We start from the raw sequence: 27,183 nt of genomic DNA, 5'->3' as shown, positions 1-27,183 counted from the left end.
CTCCACACAGAACATACAAACTCCACACACAGAACATACAAACCCCACACACAGAACATACAAACTCCACACACAGAACATACAAACCCCACACACAGAACATACAAACTCCACACACAGAACATACAAACTCCACACACAGAACATACAAACCCCACACAGAACATACAAACCCCACACAGAACATATAAACCCCACACACAGAACATACAAACTCCACACACAGAACATACAAACTCCACACAGAACATACAAACTCCACACACAGAACATACAAACCCCACACACAGAACATACAAACTCCACACAGAACATACAACCTCCACACACAGAACATACAAACTCCACACACAGAACATACAAACTCCACACACAGAACATACAAACTCCACACACAGAACATACAAACCCCACACACAGAACATACAAACCCCACACAGAACATACAAACCCCACACAGAACATATAAACCCCACACACAGAACATACACACTCCACACACAGAACATACAAACTCCACACAGAACATACAAACTCCACACACAGAACATGCAAACTCCACACACAGAACATACAAACCCCACACACAGAACATACAAACTCCACACACAGAACATACAAACCCCACACACAGAACATACAAATTCCACACACAGAACATACAAACTCCACACACAGAACATACAAACTCCACACAGAACATACAAACCCCACACTGAAAGGCACCTGCGTCGGGAACCAAACCCAGGCCCTTCTAGCTGAGGGGCAACTATTACCACGACGCCACCCTGCTGGGCAATGACAGTGATATAGCTATCAAAGATGATGTGACAGGCAATACCAAATGACAAAGAAACGAATGCTCATTGGCTAACATGAAGAAAACGGAATGCCCATAGACAGTAACGGACAATGCCGTGGGGCTTCGATTCATCCACGTGACCCTTCCCTGTGCATCGTCTGATGACGCTTGCTCCCACCAGCATCCCCATCATGGACGTGCTGGTGCGCCTGTGTGCGTGGTACCGTCTGAGCCCGGCGCGCCACGCGCTGGAGCTGTACTCGCGCGTGGACGGCCGCCTGCTGCCCTTCAAGCCCAACACGGCCATCGGCAGCCTCCCCGTGGGGGCCGTGCGGCTCATCGAGCGCGAGCCGCTGGACGCGCGCAGGGCCCACCGCTCCAACGCGCCCGAGGTGAGATCCTGGCCCCTCCCCCTCCACCCCTAGGTGAGCTCCCCCGCCCCCCCCCCCCGAGATGAGGCCCCCCGAGGTGAGCTCCTCCCCAAGAGCCTCATCGTTGGCCGTGGCGCCGTCGTCTGATGCGACCGCCCCAACATCACCACCACTCATCGGCAGTAGCAGCAGAAGCCTCAACATCATCAACAGCAGCATCACCAGCACTGTCATCCAGAGGTGTGGACTCGAGTCATGTGACTTGGACTCGAGTCAGACTCGAGTCATGAATTTGATGACTTGCGACTCGACTTGGACTTGCATAACAATGACTTTGTCCCACCTCTGCTGTCATCTGACACGACCACCACGGAAACCATCAGCCGCAGCATTGTGGTCTTGAGCAGCAGCAGAAGCGTGATTATTATCACAAGCAGAATCATCAGCATTGACAGAAATAGCAATATCATCATCAGAGAATCATCATCAATAATGTCTCCACCTATCTTAAAAAGGGATAAATGTTCATGAAATGCCGTGGTGTCAGAAGTACACGGACAAACTTTGACTTTTTCATCCTCGCTGGGGTGACAGTGGTGGTGCATTCAGTTTTGGGTATTTGTCAAACCAGTAAGAAACTTTGCGGCTTGCGCGTGAACGTCATGGTATGGGGCGGCTTCCATCCAGCAGCGGAATGGATGGCCGCAAAGAAGTAACGGTAAATCCCGGACACTCGGCGTGGGATGACGGAGGCGCAAAAGAGTCACGCGTGTCGCGTTCCCTTGCGCGTCGCGCATTTCGGAGTCGGTAACAAATTGACAGCCGCTTCCGTTGCGCGGCACGCTGCCTGGCAAGAGTTGCACGTGGCGCAGAGGCGTGGGACAGCTTTTGCGGTTCCCCAGTTTAACGCCTAAACACACGTCGCAAAGCACGCACACAGAAAGCAGATGATAAATAGATGGCGCACTCTGCTGAGCTCTGGAACGCGGCTCTGGCAGGACATTGCGTTACAGAGCTGGATCGAAGCATTTGTCATCTCGTTTTTCTCCTGGATGTTTTTTTTTTCTCTCTCTAAATATTGCCTGCATCTTTAAGCGTTTGTCTATGCAAGGGAGCAGACGATTATGGATGGATCAGATTAATCGATTACACCCCGTCTTGGAGGAGGCACGAAATAATTCCCGTTGTGAACGATTGGTTTGCAAAGTCAAAATCAGTCAAAGAGTCTCTCTGCTCGGGTGATAAGCGGCCCTCATCTACATCACTGAGCCAGTGGTGTAAATTCCACATTCCCATAGCAGGAGCTCTTGTCTGTGTCGGATATTCTCCAGCATTACGTGAAAAAAAAATTGTAGACTAAATTCTTTTTTAATTGGCAGGAAAAATTCATTTTCCATCTTTATTGGCTGCCACCGGTTTACTGACTAAATAGAGCAGTTTAGGACCATTTCATTATAACATTTCAAAATATTACTCGATGAGATAAACCAACTACAAACGAGTTCATTCTTGATGAATGTGCTTGCAGCACTTTCTATTTTAGTTTAAGTCGATGCAGTTAATTTTGTTAATGACGGCATCCCAAATGGTCCCAGTTTGCTGACCACTGGAGCCTCATTTATGGGCCTATAAATACCGCTATGAACGCTGGGTCACTGTGAGTGAATTCCATCACGCGGTGACTCACGTGGCTAATAACACACACACACACAAGAGTAACACACATACACGAGTAACAAACACAAAGTTCCCCCATGTAGCCTCCACAGGTTGTTGTGAAGAGTGCCGTTAGCGAGCAAATAATATGCGAGCACTGCTCAGGGTGGTGTGGCCAGGACCACCTCTGTCTCCCCAGCGCTGATGTTTACACGCCACACCAGAGAGACTCGTTTAAAGCTGAGTCGACCTAGGGGAGGCCAAGGACGGATTAGCCACGAGCAGAAGTGCGCTAACCACTATGCTACCGTTCCCTTCGTAAGAACACACGCACATTCATTCACGCGCACGTCAAAGACGCGATCTGAGCACATTCCTGGTTTTCTTGGCAAGAAAACAAAAGAACCCCGCTCTCCGACCCCGGCAGCGAGTACCCGTTATCAACCAGGCATTTAAAGCGCTGTTTTAAATGTCATAAGTAAAAGAGCATGCTGGCGCTTTGAGATACGACGTCCTGTGCGTCCCGTGGCTGTAGATTAAGCAGGAGCGTCACGAGCAGGAAATATATCCCTCTGCTCCGGGCTGTACCGTCCAGAGATATGTGGCCGTGTTAACTTGATGGCTTGTGAAGGTGAAACGTTTAGCGCTGCTGTGTGGATTTATCTTCCAGTCTGGGTCAAACAGAGTCTCTACCTGGACGGCGCAACACTGAGCCAAATGACTTGGCACCGATGTTTCGTCCTGATGAACAAAAACCTCGTGGCTGTAAAAACAAAACCAGACGAGGCCTCTACCAGTCTGTGGAAGTCAACAGCTGTTCTTGATGTTCACTTCCACCGCTACAGATGAGCACTGTCCCACAGCAATTTCAAGAATGGTGATAATTTTGACACTCTAACTCGCAACACCGTAACTTGTAACACGGTAACTTGTGCTACCTCCAACAGTTTTCCTCCCCAGATGCGTTCCACAATGTCGGCCTCTCAGCCGTGGTGCAGGAAGCCCAGCGGCTCATGGACTATCGTTGTAGTTTCCTCGGGAGCAAGACGCACTCCTCCGGCTCTCCGGCATTGTTACGTCGTGTTGCTTGGGACGATGTTGCCCCACGTCTCGCTCCACGTGCCAGGGGTTGCTTCAGGAACTGAATTCAGCAGGCGACACAACCCGAGAAACACGCCGCGTAGCTCGAGAGCACGAATGGTGGCTGCCTACACAGAGCTCGAACACACCACACACCCTTGTCTGTTTACCCGTCCATTTATTAACACCCATGGATACCACAACAGCGGTTGCCTTATTATGTGTATCAACCCACCCCTGCCATAGGATTGTGGAACTTCCACCACTGTCTCGGGGCTGTAAACGGGTGATGAGCACAGCCGTAGTGCCCATACGAGACCTAGAAACAAACTTTGATCATTTTGTCACACCTAAATAAAAATGGCACGTTGCATCATGTTGTAATTTGGTTTGTGATTGCGCGCATGCGTGCGTGCGGACAGCCGACGGTGCGGCTGGTGGTGAACCTCTCGCGCACGCAGAAGGAGTTCCTGCGCGTGAGCCGGCGCGTGCCGCTGCGCGTGCTGCTGCCGGCCATCGCGGCCAAGAGCGGCCTGGAGCCGCGCTCACTGCTGCTGTTCCGTGACGCGACGCAGGCCGAGCGCGTCGACCTCGCGTGCTCCCTCGCCGAGCTCGGCATCCGCGAGCTCTATGTCGTCGACACCAGCAAGGGTGAGAGAGGCACGCGCCCCTTGACCCCCTGACCTCCGCCGCCGCCACGACCTCCTCCTATCGCGGTGTTATCGGGAGGCTGCGATTCGAGCTCGTGGGTCGTAATCCCGATTATTCAGTCAACGGTTTGCTCGCCCGATTCGAGGGCTCGTCCGATTACGCGAGCAATCGGAGGGCACGGCGTTCGCTGGGAAGAAAGCCTCTCGCCTCTGTGCTGCTGGACGGGAGGTGACGGACGGAGCTTTGGTGGCCGTGGCTCGTCGAGAGGGTTTCCAGACTTCGGGAGGTAGGATGTGGGGAGCGGCCACCATTTTAAAAGAAGCCAGATTAATCTACCATAAAAAAAGTAGTTGATTTAACTTTTAATTCAGTTAGTCTACCGAATCGACGAATGTTCCCAAAATAAACACAAATCTTGGATTTCTATCGACATCCATGAGTTTCATCATCGATTGAAAATATTTTTTTCTGAACTCTTTTGAGCGTGGCATTGAGCGTGGCAGTGTGTTGTTGGATAGCTCCTGCCTGGATCACCAGCCAAACCAAGTAATATTTGTGATATGGACCCTGCAGATGAGATACAGAAGAGTACAATACTAGTCGAGGTTTTGTCATTTGGCCAAAAGACACATTGCCAGATGTACGTAATTGTAATGTTATTCAGTGATAAAACAGACACACGCGGCTTAAATATGTATGTATTTTGTAATAATATTTTTTCTTTATTTGTTTACTTGGGAAAGGAAAGGCACACCGAGTCCCAAGCTTCTCTTCATTGGGTATATTTGGCCGGCTCCGTGTTCCAGGATTTATTTTGAGTGTGGGAGTAAACCAGAGTGCCCGGAGAATTCTCAACGCCAAGCTGCACGCGCACGGGTCACCACACTCGGGGAAGGTTTTCCTGCGCTCGTTTTTGTGAAATTTTTTTTGTAATATAGATGTAATGCTTGTTTATCTGTACTTATTTACACTTCTTATTTACACCCCACTCCCGCCTACCCCTCCCCCATTCAAACAAGCGCTCATCTCTGCACGTTGGTATCTTTGAGTTCTTCATTGAAATTCCAGATTTCTATGGCAGGATCCATCCTCTCCATAGCGAGGTCGACAGTAATCCATTTATCCGCGTGGTGCAATAGTTTACACACCGCGCTACGAACCTGCCCACCTGAGTTCGAGTCCTGGCCATGGCATCACCAACCCATGGTGACGTATGGTCAAACAATCCCCTTGTACCGACATGGCGTGGGGAAGGCCTCCATCCAGCAGTGAATTGACAAGGGCGCTGTACGTTGCGTTCATTTACCCCGTTATTTTGATCAAACCCAGGAAGGATGTGTGACTGATTGGGAACCCTTCCGAGAATCGAACTCGTGGTTATTTCCTTGTGAGTGAAGTACAGGTTACAGTCAAACGCACCGATATCTGTTGCACATCCATCATGAACGGCCACACTTTTTGAAATGCTCTTTACCTGTATTTTAAGTTCTCATACGCAGCATATGTTAAAACAGTGATAACTATGACACCGCCTGGCCAGATATCGCTGTTCGGCCGGTCACAGTGTGGTCGATGATTGATGAACGACGACACGGGTGACAAGAGGCCCTCCAGGATGTAAGAATTGACACCGGCATTGTCAGTGGCGTCAAGCTCTCTACTTCGTCTTCTTGTTCTGTGTGTTGACAGCGACTGCGCGATGCCATCCCATCGTGCACGGCTCCCACACCTACCCAGGTAGGGACCCCACCCACGCCTGAACCTCGCACTGCCGCGACGTCTCTAGCATCGGCCCACGCACCTTGGGTGCCGGGAACCAGACCGCGGAAAAGAGAGACGCGCAGAAACGTAGCGAGCCACGAAGAGAGACGAACAAGGAACATTGGTGAAGAAAAATAGACAGACAGGAACATTGCCACAGAGAGAGAAGGGAATCGAGGTAGACACAGATAGACGCAGAAACATAGAGGCATACAAATAATAAATACACAAGACGCAGAACATTTTACACAAACAGTAACAAAGCGATACAGCGGGACAGGTATGGAAAAGGACACAATTAGAGATAGACAGATACAGAATGAGAGAAACGCAAATACACATAGATACACACAGAGGTAGAGACACACAGAGAGAGAAAGAAACAGAGATATACACAAGACAGAAAGAGACACGCAGCGACACGCATAAATATAGAGACACGCAGGGGAGAGACAGACACATAGGGGGAGACATAGTGAGGGGGACAAACATAATCACAGAGACAAGAGACACACGCAGATTGAGTTCACCGTAACTTGCAACCCCGGCTGACATTCCCTCGGGGCTGCCCAGGGTACCGCGTGTACCAACCGGGCCCTGTCAGCGAAAACAACGATCCTCTCACCAGTGGCCATGCGTTTGTTGGACAGGGGCCCGCAGACAACCACCGCCCCCTCCTGGAGTCACAGAGCATGCTGGGAAGGAAAACGCGGGCATCTTCAGCTGCCTTCGGCCCCGAAAGAAAAAAATGGTGAGTCTATCACACGTTGCTGATTTGTTTTCCATTTTATGAAATACTGAGAGTGTTATGAACAAATGTGCAGCGGCTAGCGCGACCCGAGTTCGATTTCCGCTCACGGCAACCACCAGTGGCGATTATCTGAAACGGTTCCAGGCCTCCCCTAGGTCGACTCAGCCTCAAATCAGTACCTGGTGCGATGTGTAAACATCGCCACTGGGGAGACAAAGGCGGCCAGGCGTGGTGCTGACTACCCACCCCATCGTATGCCGTGCTGGTGTTCATAGGTACTCGCTAACAGCACTTGCCCTAACAGCCTGTTAAGGCTATATCGGGGATCTGTGTCTTAGTTACGCACAATTCTCATACTAATTGTATGTAATTGCCTAATTTGGCTGTGATTGTTCTCTACATTATCAGTAAGTGATCTGAAATGATAATAATTGGCGCGTTAAACGCTTGTACACCAATGCAACAATTACATTTGTTGGGTTATGTCGGGTGGGACATAAATGTGGCCCAAGAAAAAAATCAATTATGAATCCTAACATTGGCTGCGAAAAAACCCTGTGCACGAGGAGCATTACGGGGCAGAGCGGAGACGCAGTGACACACCGCACGATGAACCCCGACAACCTTGGTTCGATTCCCAACCAGGGCTCACATCAGCGACGAGTGACATCGTAACCGGTCCTTGGCCTCCGCTAATTCACCAACTCAAATTGACCGGCGTGGTGAAGTATGTTCAGACAGCCTCCGTGATTGGCAAGGCGTGGATGCGCTCTCATCCAGCAGTGGTTTTACAGAGTGCTGTAGATTCTAGAGCAGCGTTATCCATTGCAAGGCCACTGGTAGCCCCTGGTGGTCTTTAGTGCAGCCCCCCCGACAATACGGAACACGTGACAACACACCCTTGCCGGCGGCGTGGCGGCTCTCATACTGACGACGTCTTATCGGCAAAGTGTCCCTCCCTCCTGTGAACATGAGTGAAGAACGCTGCTCTAGAGGCTCGTGCTTACGAGGGTTCGCTTCTGTCCGGATGACTTGTCACAGTTCGTGGAGGTCGAGGTTCAAGTCACTAAGAAGTTACGTTTTTGTCACTAGTTTCTACAGGAGCTCTTGCAGCTCAATTGCATCGTGTAAAAAACAACTACACGCAATATGTAAACCAATTACATGCAACGTATGCCAATCAAAAATACCACAATCGATTCTTGCGAGCACGATTACATGCCTGCTCCGTGAGGTCAATCCCTTGAGTTCTCTCCTGGTTAAGCAAAATCGACTTGACTTTAAGCAACGAATCATTAACTCAGATACTGGACACCTCACAGATTCCACTCTAACATCCATTTCCGAATCGAATCTTGAAATCCGCGGGACTCACAGCAAAGGTGAACCTGCGACATTTCACCGGTGGCATCGGCAGCGCCGTGCAGCCACGTTCCGCGAGATCGCGGCCTCGCCCCGACGGAACTTGCTTCGCCCCGCGTCTTTGACGTCGTCGCCGCCGCTACCGCCCGCAGGTTCACCACTCGGTGCCGGCGTCTCCAGCCCCGGTCCTCGCCGCCGCCGCGGCCCCCAGGAGACGATCGCTCGAGTCGGACGCCCCCAAGAAGCGGCGCGCGCCGGCGCCGCCCCTGGTCGCCGCCACGCTGCCTCGCGCCGCCTCCTCCGCTCGGCCACGCGCGGCGCCGGCCCGGCCCGAGCGGCCGCGCAGCCGCTCCCTCCCGGGGGCCGACTCGGTGGCGCCCGAGGCGAGCGGCGACGGCGGCGCCGATGGCGGCGGCGCCAAGAAGAAAAAGAGGGCGGCCCCGCAGCCCCAGGGGCAGCCAAAGGAGCGGCCGCAGGTGCTGCCTCAGGTGCAGGTGCTGCCTCAGGTGCAGGTGCAGCCACAGGAGCAGCCTCAGGTGCAGCCAAAAGTTCATGAGCAGCCTCAGGTTCAGGTGCAGGTGCAGCCAAAGGAGCAGCCTCAGGTGCAGCCAAAAGTTCATGAGCAGCCTCAGGTGCAGGTGCTGCCAACGGTGCAGCCAAAGGGGCAGCCACAGCCACAGGGCCAGCCTCAATCACAGGATCAACGTCACGGGCAGCCGAAGGGGCGTGCTCACCCTCGGACGCAGCTGGTGATCGTCAGCGGCTTGGAGGTGACGGTCATCAAGGACTCGCACCCGGAGAAGCGCGGCCGCTGCGACGGCGAGGCGTGCGGCGAGGCCGACGAGCGACGACGGTGCAAGGAGGGCGACCGCGGCGATGACGAACAAGCGCAGAAGACGGAGTGCGGCCACGGCGAGCGCGCGGCAGGCGGCGGAGGAGATGACGACGCCGGTCCGCAGGCGGACGGTGGTGCCGGGGCCGGAGGGGATGCGGCGCCAGTGAGGGTGGTACCGGTGAGGGTCGTGCCGAGTTCACCGGAGAAAGGGGCCGGCCACACGGTGACCTGGGCGGACGTGAAGGTGGCGGAGGCCGTTGCGGCGTTGCCGTACATCGACAGCTGCTACGAGCAGGTTCGTGTGGCGACAACAACGTCGCTTTCTCTCTCATCGCCAATCAGCCATGATCGATCCGCCGGTGGATGTAGCCCCCCCCTCCCCATGGTGTGTCAGTCAGGGGGGCTGTTTGGTCATACTTCCTCATTCTGGACTATTGGTTGGTGGAGGCTAACAGCCAGTTCAGACGTCGCTCGCCACCGATGTCAGCCGTGGCCAGGAATTGTATTTCAGTTGCTGGATTCATAGCGCGGCGCGCAGACCACCCGCTCCACCCTGCACACTCTGCAGACACTGACCGCCTCATCACTGACTTCTGATGTATTTAATTGAATAGAAAAACCAACGTGTGGTTTATTTTATAGCGTTTTATTTTCGGGGTCCAACGATTACAAAGGAGAGGTTCAAAGTGGAAGGAAGGGAGCTCCGAGATTTACACAAATTCCGACGGAGAAGCAAGTAAATCTGAGACAGCGTCTGTGATACTACTCCACTCCACTCCACGATTCTCTACAATGCCCGAGCAAGCCAGGGAGGCCCACGGGTGTGAATTGACAGGAAGTGACATCCCAAACCAACAACAGCTCTCAATTTGTAACAGTTGTGCGTCTAAAAGTCTGGTGATTTAAGATTGATATACGTGTGTATGTGATTGTACACGTTAGGCTATTCGAAAGAACAAGACAGAGCAAAAAAGACGAAACATGCGAGAAAAATAACACGAACAAGGTAGCACCGAAAAAAACATGAGAATAGCATTTTATAAATGGAATTGTGACCCAAAATCTTGACAATTTATCACCTTGCCGAGGCGGTGAGTCGATAAATGTCGCATTTTTTCCTGGGCTTCACTCCGCACGGCCTTTGGCTGCTGTGATCAGGATGGTGTCGGTGAGAGGCAAGGGGGGTCTGGACGATGTTTGGGTGATGTCCGCTCTCTCCCCTTTTAAACCGTCCAAGAAGTGAAAAACGTGAATTCATTAAACACTGCCACACGGCTCCCACCAGCAGGTGGAGGCACAAGCTCGTGTGTGGGACGACTGCTCGCGTTCAAGAGTCTCAAGTTTTTAGAACATGCAGCGGCAAGACTTGGACCAATTTAACCCCAGAGATTTGAGGAATGATTGTAATTTGGGTCCACGATTCAAGGGTGGGTTGGCATCTAGCAGCTTATCCCCACAGATAGTTGATGAATCATCGCAATATGGGTTCACGATTCGTTTAAAAGATGGGTTATTGTTTTGTTTGTATTATTTAGATCGTGTGTTTTTACATAATAGCGCTGTAGTACGTTAGCGTTAAATTCGCATACGATTTTCATTTATTGTAACCGATTCTTTGACGGCAATGTTATGCACGTATTGTGACCACCAGAATTAATGACTCTACAACACATTACATTCCGTTTGAAAGGACGTGTGATTATCATGCTATACTATACAGAGTTTTACTGGCTGTGTGCGTGCCTGCATGGCCTTCACGTCTGGAGCGAGGGAGTTTAATTTAAAATAATTATCTCATACGGATGTATTCACGTTTGAATTTACTGTACAGTACTTCAGCCAAATCTCACAATTCTCGCACACTCCATGCAACGCGTGTACCCAGAACGGAAAAGTCGTGGTTTTTTGTTGTTAAATCGATTGATGGAGCCTCATCGTTCACAGAGGTGCAATGCAGTGCTGCATGCAGCCAGAGTGAGGCGCACCTTAGCAAGACGACAATCAGCTGTTGAGTAAGGGCCTTATACGGGTAGGAACCTCTGGTTACACCAGCCCACAGAGGATTATTGTGTCCGTCCGTCGTGCAGGGAGGGGCTGGGTGGGGAGGGAGGGGTTGGGTGGGGAGGGGAGGGTGGGGAGGGGCTGGGTGGGGAGGGGCTGGGTGGGGAGGGGAGGGGAGGGAGGGGCTGGGTGGGAAGGGTGGGTAGGGGTTGGGTGGGGAGGATGGGGAGGGGCTGGTCACCCCGTGGTGCCCTTATAAAACTCAACGTTTAACCTACTCACGCCACCGTTGACCCTGGCCATTGACCGAGCAACCCAACGTTCATACCAGCTCCCTCCGCAGGAATGTGTTAGTTGTGTTTAAATACGTGTACACACAAAACAATATATCCTCTGAAACAAGATCTCAAAATATTTCTAAAGGGCATTAAAAAAAATCGCAAGTGCGTTGCAGTAGATTTTTCGCGTTTAGCGCAGCCCATCATCTTCTTTACTCAGTCAATAAAATCCGTAACCATTTGGTGAAATATCAACAGGAGTTGTGCTGAACAATATTATCCATTGTGAAACTGGCTCGCATCGTGTGACTGTGGCATTCACAGCTTAGATCACCCGCGGCAATGAGCACTGCTGCACATTTTTATTTTATTTTCTGTCTCTCTGCCCCCTGTCTTTTTGTCAATCTAACTAACTCCCCGTCTTTTTATCTTTCTGCCTGTCCTGCCTGACTACTCGTGGTCTATCTTAGTATGTGCGACTGTTCATCTGCCTGTCTGCCTGTCTGCCTCTATGTGTGCTTGTCTCTCTCTCTCTCTGTTGACCTGTCTGTTTGTCTGTCTATCTGCCTGCCTGTCTGTCTCTGCGACTCTCTGTCTGTCGGTTAACTCACCTGCCTTCCTATTTGTTTACCTTCTCTCGCCGCCTCTCAGTTTTGCCAGTCTCTCTCTCTCCCCCCCCCTGCCCCTGCCTCTCTGTTTGCCTGTGTCTGCATGCTGTCGTGTTCACCTGTGCGCTCTCCGCTGCAGGAGGAGCTGAGCGAGGCTTTCCCCAGCATCTCGGCTCACGGCCCGGCCCTGGAGGACGGCGAGACGGGAGGGGGGCGGCGGGCGGCGGGGGCACCCGCGGGGCCAGCAGCGTCTCCCTCCTCGCCACCCAGCGAGGGCCGGCCCCCACGCCCGGTGAGGACACGGGTCAATTCCGCACACCCCCCTCACTGCCTCCCTCCCTCCACCGTTTTATAGTTCATTTGTTAAAGGGTGGGGGGGGGGGCTATTGCACAAAATTGTCTCACCGTGCTGGACAACCAAATGATATAACTGAATTATCGTGTGCTGCGGATTGTATGTCGCACAGTTATTCCTGTATTATAAAGCGAGAGTTGGGGGTGCATTGTAGAATCCGATTGCTGTGTTTGTATAATTGTATTTATACTGGTCACACGCTGTTTGGGGTATGTCTTAGTTGGCGGAGTATCTAATGATCTGGAAAAGATGGTAAAATGATTTTTAAAATAATATTTTTTGTTAATTATTTTAAATTCACCACTATATCCCAATAGCGCTATCGACTTCACGCTGTTGAGACGAACACATTCCAGCTAGCAGTGCATCACCCTGTGTCAGAGAACGGCTCCGCTGCAGTCGGCTTCTCTCGCCACGCTGGTGTCACGCCGTTGTACATGCCGTGTAGTGGTCATCGCATGTCCATGAAACAATTTTATATGATGGGGTTTTATGTGCAGCGATTAGCAAGTAGATTGAGACCATGGGCTGACTACACTTGAGAACGCAGTATAGTCCACTGGTGACTGGGACTCCGACTCAATCCCAGGCTCTCAGTGGTGCTGGTTCACTGCACCGAACCCGAACCCACAGGGTGGCCTCTCATTAAAAAGAACCGTTGTGTTCAAAGTCTAAGTGATTGCGCTCGAAATTAGTTTGAGACTCACCTCCGATTTACAGCCCTGAGTCAGTCGTGGAGATCCCGCGTCCTGACTGTGGAGACTAGTCTGCTCTTAATTAGCAGCAGAAGCACGAAGGACTGAGTTTGATCTCCAATGTGTATTCACAACCTTCCGATTGTGTCCGTGCTCTACCCACTTCCCAACGCGGCCAGCACTCGTCTCGATATGTCACGCGCACCAACCGCAAGGCCTAACCTGTGCGTCATGACGACCAGCATTTATCGCCGGTGAATGTTCGGTGAAAGCGAACGGCGATCGGTTTAATATGTCGCGGTGAAAGTGGGCGAATATCGATTCGCCGGGGTCCACGTGCGGCCGCGATTTCGGCCGTCTCCTCCGCGCAGCGGCTGCTTTAGCGCCGCTCTGCTAAGCGCGGGCCGGCTGGGGCCGGTTGGGGCCGGCTGTGGCTGGCTGGGGCTGGCTGGGGCTGGCTGGGGCCGGCTGGGGCCGGCTGGGGCCGGTTGGGGCCCTCGCGACGTCGCGAGGGCCGTGCGGGCCGCGGAAGGAGCGACGGGGCGAAGGGTTTTGCTGCGGGCGGTCAATGGGTAACGATTAGCTCCTCGGATTTTGAAGGTTGGTGAAGTGGGGTCAACAATTCCTGCCGATTGTCCCCCATTGCACCTCTGCACGCTCTCGAGCTCGGGGTGCATTTCACGCGGCTGCTTCTGCGAGAGCGGTTGCGTCAGACGGGAGCGTCCAGTTGGGCAATGGGAAATGGATTAAAAGCTCAAAAGTGCACAAAGAAGCATGTCGAGGTGCGTGTTTGGATTAAACTTCGAGACCAAAAAGAGCAACACGTGGATCACAGAACACACAGACTCAAGGTGAACGTCATATTGACCGTTAGGAATAGCACGTGAGTCTCCGCAGAACACATCTCTAGAAGGGGACGTGGGCCGGTGGAGCTGCGGCCAAAGGAGTGACCATACTCAAGTTTCAAGTTCATTTATTATGTATAGCCCTGTGAGCCATTCGGCTCTTGAATCGGGTGCAACCGCAACAAACAAAAAAACAAAAACATGAACAAGAAAACATCTGAAAGTGACTATGTGCAAACAGAAAATCCAAGAAAAGACAGCAAAATATTGCAGAAAAAGCACCGTACACCAACACTGTGTGCAAAAATCCCAGTGGGATGCAAGTCAAACAACAACAACCACAAGACAACTTAGATTAAGGCCATCAGTCTCACTCCGTACTACAATAAACAAACATGGCCAAACCAAAAAACTTTTCGAAATCACCAAAATAAAGCCATAAAAGCAATGAAACAGTGATCATAGGAACTATGACCGAATTTTCACAATAAACGACGTAAACAACATGTACCACCAAACTCATGCAGCCATAGCTGGATGCATGAGTCACTGCACGTACACTGTGGAGATGGAGCGATGGCATCAGCTCTCTCGTGCAGGAGCCAGATAGACCGTTTCATCTCAAGACCAAGACGCGTGGCCACGGCTTTGGGGAGACCTCCATCAAGCAGTGGATAGGTGATGGCGGTGATGGGAAATGGAATTCCACGGTGCCTCAATTGATTTTCTGAAAGCATGTGTGTTCAAACTACCACGAGGTCATGTTTGGTTTGTGGATAGTCCCACGTCAGTGCTGTTGTGACTGAAACCTACACTAGAACCGGACGATTCCACTTCTTGCCTTGTCACCACCTGTGCCGCAGGTAGATTGTGTGAACACGCGCACGTGCTCGTTGACTCGTGTTGCGTCATCTCCCCCTACCCTGTCTGCGCGCGTGGGGGGATGGGGGGTGACGCGGTGGTTTGCGCACCGCGCTACAAACCCGGTGACCTCTCCGTGTTCGATTCCCGGTCACGCACGGACGTAGACTCATCGGTGAAGCGGTGTCTAGACCCGTCCTGAGCCTCCTCAAGATTGACTCAGCCTTAAATGTCTACCTGTTGCAGCGTTTAAATATCAGCACTGGAGAAACAAAGGTGGCCAGGTGTGGCACTAGCAACATCGCGCATTGTGCTCTGCACCGCCCTTAATAGGTACTCAGCAACAGGATTTCCCCCCGTCGGTCTGCGTGGTTTCGCGAGGGATCTCGGTGCCCGTGTGTGTGCGTGTGTGAGAATTCGCGCACTTGAGCCGCGCGTCCAGTGTTTGTTGTTGGGTTTATCGGCACAACAGCGGCTTTGAGTCTCGCTGGGTTCATCACGAAGCCCACGCTCGACAGCGAGCACGAGTGGCTGAGTAATTTGCTGTTTTCTTTGTGAGTAAAATAACCACGTCGAGTGAGTACACGGACGATTTTCCAGGAATGAAATTAAATTATAATAACAACAACAACAACAGCCGCTTCCGATGTTCATCGCACTCGAGGGGCAGCGACGTGGCCGAGCGGTGACGCTTGTTGCAGGGGGTTGCGGTTCGAGCCCCCTGCGGCCGCCCTGGTCAATACGCCGGTGGGTGTATCGACCGGACAATGTTTACGTGCCGTCTGCTCCACAGCGGCCGTGAACGACATCTGCAGCGTCATTCGGAAAACGGGCTTCCCACGTTTGTCGGAGTCGCCCTCCAAATTTGTGAACGTATAAAATTCCTCTCTAATGGCTCAATTGGGTTAAACCGCAGGGCAACTTTGCCCCCTACTGTGAAACTACTGCGCGCGATAATTGTCTGTGAAACATCATCCACTTCGTCATAGCCTCGCCCCGCCCAGTGGATTATACGTGCCAAGAAATAAGACGCAAGTGCCTTACCTTGACGTACACAGTTGCAGCAGAGCGAGGGGGCAGAGAGGGCAATGAGAGAATGACATGGGCCAACACTTCAGTGTGCTGGTGATATTTCTATTACTCTGCGGCATCACCGTAATTGAGTGTTTCTCTGCAGGTCTTCGACATCAATCAAGCGAGCTGAAAATTGGCGATGGCGAGCATGGCGAGAGTGATGTTCCTGAAGGGAGAAGCCCCGGTGCCCGTGGACGGTTGCAGCCATCACTCTTTCCTCACCTTTTCCCCCATCTTTATTTCACATTAAGTCGTGACGTGACATTTCATTGCGATGATTAGCAGCGGGTTCCCGCATGCGACTGTCCTTTTCAGCCGCTGACAGCTTCATCGCATATAGACGCGTCCGTGCGTTTGGCGCGCACAAGCTCATTCACGTGTATATCTTTTCGTGAAGCTTTTCGTTGTTATTTTTTTTATTTAATGGGCATACAGCTACATAACCAAAGAAGCTTAAGCCATTTACTGAGCACAGTTGTGTAAATGATACTGTACGGTATCGTCAGGAATCGTCCCTGAGGCTCGCACTGCGGGCGTGTAGGTGTGTGGGGTTATGGTCTACGGGCCGCCCCCGCGTGTTTTCGGGTTGTCCGACGTTTCGACCCGGTGAGTCGCATCCTGCTGGGAGCTTGCCAATTCGGTATCCTAAAGAAGCTGCCGGCGCTGGGAGTCTAAACGGCGCATGTCCAGCCGAGCAGGGCACGGCACGAGCCGGTGCATGAGCCAGTCCGGCGGGTGACTATGAAAATATGAAATGGTGTGAGGATCCTGTGGAATTCCTTCAGGATTTCTATTTAGACATTTCGTATAGAACCCAACGTTGCTTTGGGTTTTTTTTTTAAGGGATATCTGATGTTTTATTCATTGATGATAATGACTGCAACTTTACATTTCTATATAGTTATATATATTAGTTTGCATGTAAGATTACATTTCTAGAGCAAACATAGGCATATCTTATGCTTCGAGCGGGTGCTGCAGTTAGAATACAAGGCCCGTCTAACATCAGTGGCGAGTGATCTCTGAACCGGTTCCGGGCCCTCCCCGTTCACCAACCCACAGTGACCAGCGTGGTGAAGTATGGTCAAACAACCCCCATGACCGACACAGCAAGTGGATTGGCACAAGGACTGAAAAGTATTTTTATATCATGATTACTCGGCATATCTTATAGAATTGCATCTGCTGTCCTTTTTAGCTTTGCTTTGGTTAAGAAATTGCAGTATAGACATTTTCATTTAGTCGATGCAGAACCCAAAAAAAAATGTAAGTATTGCCTGTGATCGCTGTACAAAAAGCGTACGGAATTTGTGTAAGTGGTCCCGGTGAATCCAGTTGACTCGACATTTACAACGCCCTACACGGCCGCGCGCGCGTGTGTGTGTGTGCTCCCCTGCTCGCTGGCAGCCTCAACAGAGCCCCTTTGATTCCCCTCCGTGACAAGGGCAGAGCTGGAATTTTATTGTAACCCCCCCCCCCGCTCGCCACCCCGTGGAACAAAAGGCGTGGATTTTACATTTAAATGTCAGGCCACTTCCACCGCAGACGAGGCTCCAATGAGACGTCGCAACGCCTGAGCGTTTTTTTTTAACTTCTAATGATAATCTAACTTTTTTACGATCTCGTTTTCCCTCTAGCAAGGAATTGGAAAATATTTCTCAATTGTTTTTCATTTTCAAAACAAAAAGAGAAAACCAGATTTTTAACCCGACTCAAAAAATGCAATAAAGTTAAATGTGTGCGGGATGTGAAGATACATTATATGCAATACCGCAGGTTTTTGTTGTGCAAGAACCATGTCACGTTGTCCCGTGACAAAACATCCACAATTCTTGAAAATGTTTAACGTTAAACGGTGCTAAGGGTTTCTAATAATTTCCATTTGTAAACATGTAGACGGTCCTTTCGGCTTATGAAATCAATGAGGACAAATTGTAAAATGTCTGTAAATGTTTGCACACTCGCAAAGCTGTTTGCGCAATTGTGTCGTGGGAAGGAAGAAAAAAAAGACGACCTCAGTTTACGTAAAAAGTTACCAGGTAGATGTTTTTTTCAAGACAGCAACGGGGTGTTTCCAACTGGCCTGGCTGCTGATGACGTACCTAAAATAGACAAACCCCGTTTCTCAGGCGGGGGGGGCGAAGGGGCTGTTATTTTGGCTGCCCTCACCGAAAGGCCATGTGGGACAAGTGAAGAAAACGAACAATCCTTGGGAAGGCACATCCCGTACCCCGCGCGCTCGCGAAGGGAGCGGAGCCATGGCGCAGCGTGCCCCGGTTGGGCCACGTTGTGCAGACGCCGTGGCCAGAATTGCCACCCCACTCACCTGGTAACTTTGGGCATCGTTCCCACAGCGCTTGCTGGCAACAACCGTGTTATTCATGCCACGGCGCCTTCCAATAATGACAGGACGTGTGAAAGGAGAAGTGAAATGTTCGTTTTATTCAGAGATGAAACAAAAACAATTTGCAATTTCTTACCATATAGTTCAAGCGTTTTGTGTCTCCTTATGATCATCATCAAAACCCAGAGGAATGTGTGTAGGCTACAAACAAAATGTTAAGTTCGGAAAAGTTTATAGTGAAATACTGTATGCAGCGTGCTGAATATATACACCAATGGTGGCGTTATCTTGACATGCAGAGCATGCTGGGACTTCCTTTTCTGCACTTGCTGTCTGAAAAAAACCTTTTCGCACGATTATAATTGTCAACATGGTCACAATGTGTGAAGTAAGGCTGCTGTCTACTGCATTTATGCCCCTTTTCTCCCATCCATCCACACATTCACTTGCAAAGATTGGGCCCAAGTCAAACCTGGTTTTGTAATATTCATCCGCCCAACATCCCTCCACATGTGCCCTCATCCGTGCTCATCTCACGTTTACTCCACCGTTCTCAGGCACGTAAACCTGCAGTGAAAATACCGATCCTCTCTTCCTTTGCTTAGAAGCACAAGCCCCACTGACACCGATAATCCCCTACATGCATTGTAACAATCAGCCCGTTCCACGAAGTGGATCTACAGCCCTGGCGATTCGGGCTGACAGATGAACGGCAGGGCAGTTCACGCAAGTCTGTGCCCGATCACTGCGAATGAGCGTGAAGTGTTACGAGCGTGGGAGGTGCTCAGCCAGACTCGGGGGTGAATTTTCTGAAAGTTCCATAAGCGACGATGAACTGGCAGTCGCCGAATGAGCGGAGAGTTTCCAATGATGCAGGCGCCTGGCATGGGCGTGCCGCGTGGGTCTTGTGTACACAGCCAATCCTTGCCTGAACCCAACAACAGATCTCGGCAGGCAGGGCGTGCTCCCTTTTGGCGATGCAACCACGCCGATTGTTCCCCTCCCTCCGACTGCCACTCTTCCCCCGGGCTACGTCAGAGTGGGCTCGGTGGGGATTGTCTGTAGAAAGTCACCGTCCCTATAGAGGGCTGCTCTCGTGTTGGTGTATCCAGCACGTTGTAAAGCAACTGCGACAAGGCGATTGGGGTTTCGTCGCTGTTGTGCCGCACAGATTTCCGATGTGTTTTTGGGTTGTACCGCGCGTCGTTCGGCACGATATCCGACGTTTCTCTGCGCATGCCGGGGCGATTCTTCAGCAACCCAATCGAAGAAGCTCCCCCAGCACGTTGTAAGTACGTATTGTGGCTTGAACTTCTTTCACGCCGTACGTAGCCAACCGTGCTAACCGGAGGTGCGGGGGAAGGACAATAAATTAGACACAAAATGCCATTCTAAAGAAATTAAACGTTGAGTCAAACGTAGGACAACATTTCCGAACAAAACTCGATACAACCCAAAAGTTAGTTTGACCACACGTTCCATCCTACGTTCATGCAAGCACGAGGTATCGTGCTGCGCGATGCAGAGCAACGCTTACAGCAGCTACGCAGCTGGACACACACACACCTGTTACAGCTACACCTTCATTTCATTCCTGACCATTTGTAGGTTCAACACGGACCAAAGTCGACTTCACACTGACCATTTTGGTTGTCACTCCCGTTAATGTAGGCTTTGGTCCTACAGTATCACCCCCCCCCCGTCCCCACTTGAACCGCACTTGATACAGGAGGATGAGATGTCAAGGTCAGGCCCAGCTGCGCGTGTGTGTTCCCACACTTGATCAATCGGCAGACGGAAGGATGGCGCGGGGCGTGAGTGTTTGTCCTGCAGGCAAGGAGGTCCCTGGGCTTGACTCGCCTGCACACCAAGGATAAATCTGCCGTACGTACGAATGCCGCAGTTGCTTGAGCCCTGCTTCAAGATAAGGTCAAACGGGCACGCCTGATGACAGTGGTAAATGTTGCGATCTTCCAACTAAATGGCTTTTACCACACCAGACCTGGATTTGTTATTTAAACATTGATGATCGTAACACCCCCGTGACCAGCAGATCACCTGGAAAGCGCCTGGCCCACGTGAGTGCTGCGAAACTGAGCAGAGTCAAGGCTTGACGTTGCTCGGATGGGCGACCACCTTCCAGAAAGAGGTCGTCAGAGGGCTTGTGCGGGGCAATGTGTTGTACTGCACCGACATGCTTCCGTGTCTACCCCCTCCACCTTCACCGACCCGCACTGAGCAGCGTGGTGAAATGCCGTCAAGTAGCCCTCGTGATGAGGACTGCCTCATCCAGCAGCGGATTGACGGAAGGGCTCAATGTGTATAACCACTTAACATCCACATATGATGGTGCAGAGTGTGACCATCAAGCACAAGCCCAGTTGCACGCGCGGAGAGTGGTTCCCCGGTCCCACAGTTCCTTGCTCCTCACAGATTGACGCTGATGAGTGTCGTGTGGATCTGTAGCAAGCAAGCGACATCAACAAGATCGAGGGCGATTGCCAATCACGCGCGGAGCGTGAATAATTGCATCGCGGCGTGGGCTGTAAAAGTCGGGACGAACGAGCGCTTCCCCTGTGGCTCCGAGGCATGCGCACAGCTGTTGCGCCAGAGTCATTTTAGGACATCGGATCTTGGGCAAAATAACATTCCTCCAAACGCAGAGATGAGCCCATTCGGCTCTTAAAATCCAGATCTCAATCCCCAGCGGCTCCCCGCCCCCCACCTCGCAACCCCGCATCTCCAGCCTTCCACGCCAACCAATCCGCTCAGTCAGAAAATCCGGAGTGCACGCTGCGGTAGTCTTGGTGAACGCAACACGCTGAGCGGTGAGGGTTGTACAAGAAGAGATTTTAGGTTGAGACGAACGATGCCCAGTTTTAAGGCAGTCGCAGAGATGTGGGTATCGGCCGATGAATGGAGAGGAGAGGGAAATAAAGAGGCGAGTTGGACGAAGGAAAGTAGACATTTCACCTGGGTAATCCTGTTCTTCGGAACATTTCGTTTGCCTGGGTGTCCAGGCTGTCCATTGAGGTTCGTAGCAAATATGTTTTGTATACGAAACCGAATGTACAGATCGAGAGGAAAGTGAAACTCCCGTTCTCAGCCGATCTCTTCCGTGTGTTGATTAATACTTTCAATTGCACTTTGGAGTGAAGGCATCTCACTTCATGGGGAGACAACTGTTGCGTTTGTCCGCCTGCATCTCATCCAACCAGTGAGATGACCAACGTCAATTACCACCGAATAGTAAAACAATTCATTTTAGTTTATACGTTTAAATATACTAAATGAAAAAGTGTTAGTTGCAAATTCACACGAAGACACGGATTCCTGCTCGAGCCGTGTCGACTGTTCACGGAAGTGCCTTTCGTGAGCACCAATTAAAGCCCGCACGGCAACAAGCAGGACACCAACACCACGTCCAACTCTCATTGTATCGTCCCCAATGCCGATGTTTACCACACTACACTAGGCACTCACTTCAGGCTAAGTCGACCTATGGGAGGCACAGGACAAGTCTGATATAAGGTGCCACTGATGTCAGCCATGGCCGGGAATCGAACGCATGTCACTGGGTTCGTAGCGCACCGCTCCCCACACACACACAGACAACAACCGCCATTCACCACGAAAGGACGGAGATGCCACCACAGCGCTTGTGTCAGGCTAGGTGCACTTTGAGACCACGTGAGTGTCAAAGGCTTGCTGGCAGGAGGTCACAGGACAGACCCAGGTGTTATGGGTTGGCTGAATGAGATGACTGGCTGATGCACAACCTTAGCTCCCACTGTGCCAACTTGCTGCTCTGCCCTCTGTTGTTGGAGGGCAATTACCTCCAAATGCCCAGTAGAGTCCTTCACGAGGCTCTTCCACGGAGGCATATCTTTACACCGCTGGTAGCAATCGTTTGAAAAGTACAAATCAGCTCCACATCATCTTGTACCACTTCAGCCCATGTCTTCTTTCGCCCCCATCTACCCAGACAAACAGAAGCAGCCCCCGCAGTATGGCCTGCTGGAAGAGCTCACTGATAAGACATGGTCCAGATCTTTTAAAGATCTGTGAGCTCCTCACATAATCCAGTCTCGTTAAACCCGGGATGGATTGAAAGCAGGCCCGCCTGAATGTTTCAAGCAAATACAAAGATCCCCCCTATAGCCTTTAAGCAACTGTTGGGGCAAGTGCTGTTAGCGAGCACATCGCTATTACGCACACGTGCATACAGACACACACATCCACACTAAATGGATGTGTGCAAGTGAATATTTAACACTATTTAACACTATTCTTTTCTACTCATCATTTTTTTTATGAATGTTTAACACTAGTTAACACTATTCGCTTCTGCTCCGCAAGTGTATTATTACCATCATCATCATCATTATTATTCTGATGTGTGTGTTTCACGTGGGTTTGTTTCAAACATCTACGTATGCAAGATGCACAACAGCTACCCGGACGAGTAATTAAGGGATTGTGTATCCAAGCAAAAAATCACCGTCGTCGCTGTCAATGCCGTCTCGTAACGGGCAAAGGTGTGAGCCTGTGGGGTTGTTTGTGGGGTTGTTTGTGGGGTTGTTTGTGGGGTTGTTTGTGGGGTTGTTTGTGGGGTTGTTTGTGGGGTTGTTTGTGGGGTTGTTTGTGGGGTTGTTTGTGGGGCTGTTTGTGGGGTTGTTTGTGGGGTTGTTTGTGGGGTTGTTTGTGGGGTTGTTTGTGGGGTTGTTTGTGGGGTTGTTTGTGGGGTTGTTTGTGGGGTTGTTTGTGGGGTTGTTTGTGGGCCTGTGGGGTTGTTTGTGGGGTTGTTTGTGGGGCTGTTTGTGGGGTTGTTTGTGGGGTTGTTTGTGGGGTTGTTTGTGGGGTTGTTTGTGGGGTTGTTTGTGGGGTTGTTTGTGGGGTTGTTTGTGGGGTTGTTTGTGGGGTTGTTTGTGGGGTTGTTTGTGGGCCTGTGGGGTTGTTTGTGGGCCTGTGGGGTTGTTTGTGGGGTTGTTTGTGGGGCTGTTTGTGGGGTTGTGGGGTTGTTTGTGGGGTTTGTGGGTTGGTGGGGTTGTTTGTGGGGTTGTTTGTGGGGTTGTGGGGTTGTTTGCTCAAGCCAGCCCCGAACTGAACTTCTGGACGTTTCCGCGAAACCGTGGAGGCGGTGACGTAGCCATTGCGTTCTACCCACAGACACGGAACTCCTGACGCGTGAAACGCCTTACCCCTGAAACAGCCTCAACCGCACTGCATCGCCCGGTAGAATAAAAAAAAATGTGCCTTTAAAAAAATCACATCTGCCACGCTCAAGGTGCTACACGTTACAATAATTGTTGTTTGGCAGGTTCTGACCAGGCCGCGTGATGCGTAACACTGCTCCAGTTTAAAATAGCCATTAGTTACGCCGCAATGATCAGCCACGTAAAGTTAACGAACTGTGACTTTGCTGTTAACTTGCTCAAATGTGACGTGAGCTCACGCACATCGAGATTGAGCCGGGCACAGTGGAGCGCACTTGTGATCCGGCGATTTGAATGCAAGGGTTGGGTGGATCACGTCGGGATTTGTGAGGCTCCCACACTGGCTGGGAGTTGGCAGTACTTTAAGTGGGTTCATGAACTCCATCATGCATCAGTGTTGACTGCTCGTATACACAAGCTGAGTGCTCTTCGTTTCCTGCCATATGCAAAGCATGCCGAATGAAATTTGCCAAACATCCAAAATGCAGAATCCTCTTGAAGGTCTTGAGACTCGCTGAGATTTCGCTGGATATATAAATGATATTACTATTATGTTATCCAATGCCCGGTGGTGCAACGTATTTGCAGTTAAGCTACAAAGTAGTTTTGTTGGTCAGTACTGACCCTCCGTTCACTTTTCTACCAGATCATAATCCTTTATATCTCTTTTTTTTAAGTAAAAAAAACAAACAGCCCGACTGTACACAAAGTCTGTATTTGAAGTGCCAAGTTTTGCCTTAAATATTTGACCTAATAAGCTCTTGCAGGGACACTCTCATTTGAGCTCCACGACTCGCGGAGCTGAGGGCAGATTTACGACTTTCATCAATCCCCGCTTTGCGGTGCTGCTCCTGCCAAGTCGTTGCGTTTGCCACGACTGCATGAGTCGGACCGCGACGCGCCCAGTCGCAATGATCTCCAACCTCTCTCTTACAAAACGGGAATCGTAACCCTCCGTGTCCGGGGAGATCCCGTAACGCGGCGTGCTCTCACCTGACTTTCATTTGGGGGATTGGTCGGTTGAAGACAAACGCCAGGGATTTCATTTCCAGTCGTAACGTCGTTAATTACTTCCCCCCCCCGCCCTGTGCCACTAAAGCCTCTCTCCGCACCAGGGTCCCTTGATGAAGCTGCCAGGTCCCACGATGAGAGAGTTCGGGCGTTGTTGCTTTTCTTTTCACCTTTTGTTCACCTGGAAGTGCCCTTTGGTGTGTGTCGCAAATCCAATTTTTACTTTGCACACACAGGCTCACGCTTGACGGTGTTATAATTTATATTAATCCGATAAGACTGCCATGAAGCCAGACGAGATGTACTGAAATTGAAACGCGTTTGCCAGGTTCGGCGACGGGGAGACGCGAGTAAATGGAAATCTATTCCGTGATTTATTGTGCAAAATTCATAATTGAAATGAAGCCTCGTGCCTCTTGTGTGTCGTCAATTGTTTGCTCCAGGAAAGGTTTACAGCGTTGTCTTTACAAGCAGTATTTTTCCGTGCGCGGCACCATGTAAAAGGAATAGAGTATCCCGAAATAAAGGAACCGCTTTAATTCAGTAAATGGTAACCATGCTGCCAGCTGACGTTGAATTGTTGGCTTGTATTAAATGCACGGCTTTGCCAGGGCACAAGTGTGGTTCATTAATAAATGCCATGTGCTTGGCAGGCGTGCGCAAACACACGCACGCTCACATGCACTCACAAACACACCTAAATGTGCTCAATCTCCTCAAATCTTGTAAGCTAACCAGGTTTAATCCTGGTGAGTACTTGGATGGGTGACCACGAGGGCTTGCCCCATGTTATCGGTGTAAGGCTGGCAAAGAGATAAAAGTGTTTCGTTTTTTAGCCCCTCATGCATGCTGGGTTTTCTCCGGATTCTGTCTGAATCAAAGCCAAACGATGATTGATTGGTATTGGCCAATACGCCTCAATGTAAACAGGTCTCTCTGCTGAAACGAGTCTTGAGACCCAGCGATGTTTTTCTGTGTTCATATCTGGGCATTTTATTATTACATGCATACATACAAATACAAAGATCGCCCGTATAGCCGTAACGTAGTTTTGGGGCAAGTGCTGTGAGCGAGTACGTATGAAGACTGGCACGGCACACGAGGTGGTGGGTGGCCAGCACCACGTGATGTTTACACACCGCAGCAGATACTCGTAGGCTGAATCGATCTACGGGGAGGCCCAAGACCAGTACAGATAATCGCTACGGGTCGCCGGGCTGATAGCTACACTACCGCTCCCCACATGTATATCTACACACATGTGCACACACGCGCACGCGCGTACACACACATTGTACACATTTAATAATGTGCATGTACTGAATGTGGACTCAAACACCTTTCGCACACACATACACATGCAGGGTACACGTGCGCGCGCACACACATGTTTTGCCCATGTTTCATTGGCACTTTGCCAAATGTGGAAACTTAACCTTGCGAGAAGGCAAGCTTGACTGAACACGCTTCGGCTGTTGGTGTGCGGTGCGTTTGGGTCACAGGCAGCTTTCTCTGCCCCACCGTCCCACATTCTCGATCAGGGCGTGGCTCCTGCTGCTGCTGTGTTGGTGGCTGTCTCAATCAGACCCCATCTCTGAGTGATCCACCAACCCTTCCTTAAAGCCTCTGCGTTAAAGGCATGGGCCAGCATTGCTACCGTGAGAGCCGGAGAGAGATTACAACGTCCGGGCGTCCGTTATGAAACGTCTCGGTGAAACCACTGAGGCTGCTACATCTGTGTGAAGAACGATCTTTTGTTATTTTCTAAATAAATTAAATTAAAAGAGCCAGACGCCAAAGTGGCCTCCTGCTCCAATAAGCATGGGGAAACTCTCATCTCTTGTTTTTACCCTTGAGTCATTGATTAGATTCCACATTCCTATGGCCGGAAAAATATATATGTTAAGGACAACCGCTGTTCAATTCCCACAAAATGGTACTGTACTCGTTTTTCTCACGCGTTAAGGAATAAAAAGCTGACCGGAGCCTCCAATCGTCAGTTGAACTCCGCAGCCTTCCGATTGCGCTACGGCCACGCGCTGCAGCCGGGCAGATTTAACAAAGGGCTTCGGCAGAAGTAGAATATACCAGTCAGCAAAAAAAAAATCCGAAAACTCAGGGCAATATCAGCTCCGCGGTGACGTCATGGGCTCGCATGAGTGCCCAACAAGAGAGCACTGATAAGTGCTCGCAGTGGAGCAGCTGGAGCAGGGCCCAAACCGATGTTCAGATTAGGCGTGCGCGTTCACACGCCACATCCTGACCACTCCAGCCGGGTCAATGACCACGAACAAGCCCCGGTTGTGTCGCTTCGAGCGGGCGTGCGAGATAGCGTCAAACAGTTGACGCGTCCAGCGGGAACGATTTCAATCGGGGAGCCATCCGCTGGAAACTGGCGGAAAAAAAAACTGCGTCGCTGTATTGTGTGTGGAGGGGGAGGAAGAAGACATCCTCAACTTGGGAGGAGAGCAGCGAATTCACCCGATGGGATTAGAATGAATGCCGTACTTACGGTAATCATAATAATAATGCCAATTGTTGACATGGGAAAGCCTCGCTCCAGGTACTCTGGTTCACTCCCACGGTAAGCCAAACAGTCATTAGCGGAATTAGCACAAAATACAAA

General features: G+C 50.9%; 1 protein-coding gene across 1 annotated transcript in view; it reads left to right on the top strand.

Annotated features, from left to right (window-relative positions):
* LOC144943420 (uncharacterized) overlaps window positions 1-22,900 on the top strand; it is a 37,865-nt gene extending 14,965 nt beyond the window's left edge. The window contains exons 3-9 of the mRNA XM_078870819.1: window positions 984-1,194; window positions 4,332-4,560; window positions 6,250-6,297; window positions 6,972-7,072; window positions 8,587-9,564; window positions 12,296-12,448; window positions 16,090-22,900. Of these exons, the coding sequence (XP_078726945.1) occupies window positions 984-1,194; window positions 4,332-4,560; window positions 6,250-6,297; window positions 6,972-7,072; window positions 8,587-9,564; window positions 12,296-12,448; window positions 16,090-16,116 (1,747 nt within the window). The 3' untranslated portion in view covers window positions 16,117-22,900. The remainder of the gene's footprint in view (window positions 1-983; window positions 1,195-4,331; window positions 4,561-6,249; window positions 6,298-6,971; window positions 7,073-8,586; window positions 9,565-12,295; window positions 12,449-16,089) is intronic.
* Window positions 22,901-27,183: the final 4,283 nt, after the last annotated feature.

Source organism: Lampetra fluviatilis, chromosome 31, assembly GCF_964198595.1.
Source record: "Lampetra fluviatilis chromosome 31, kcLamFluv1.1, whole genome shotgun sequence".
In the NCBI taxonomy this organism is placed as follows: domain Eukaryota; kingdom Metazoa; phylum Chordata; class Hyperoartia; order Petromyzontiformes; family Petromyzontidae; genus Lampetra; species Lampetra fluviatilis.
This window is presented reverse-complemented; position numbering and strand designations above follow the sequence as displayed.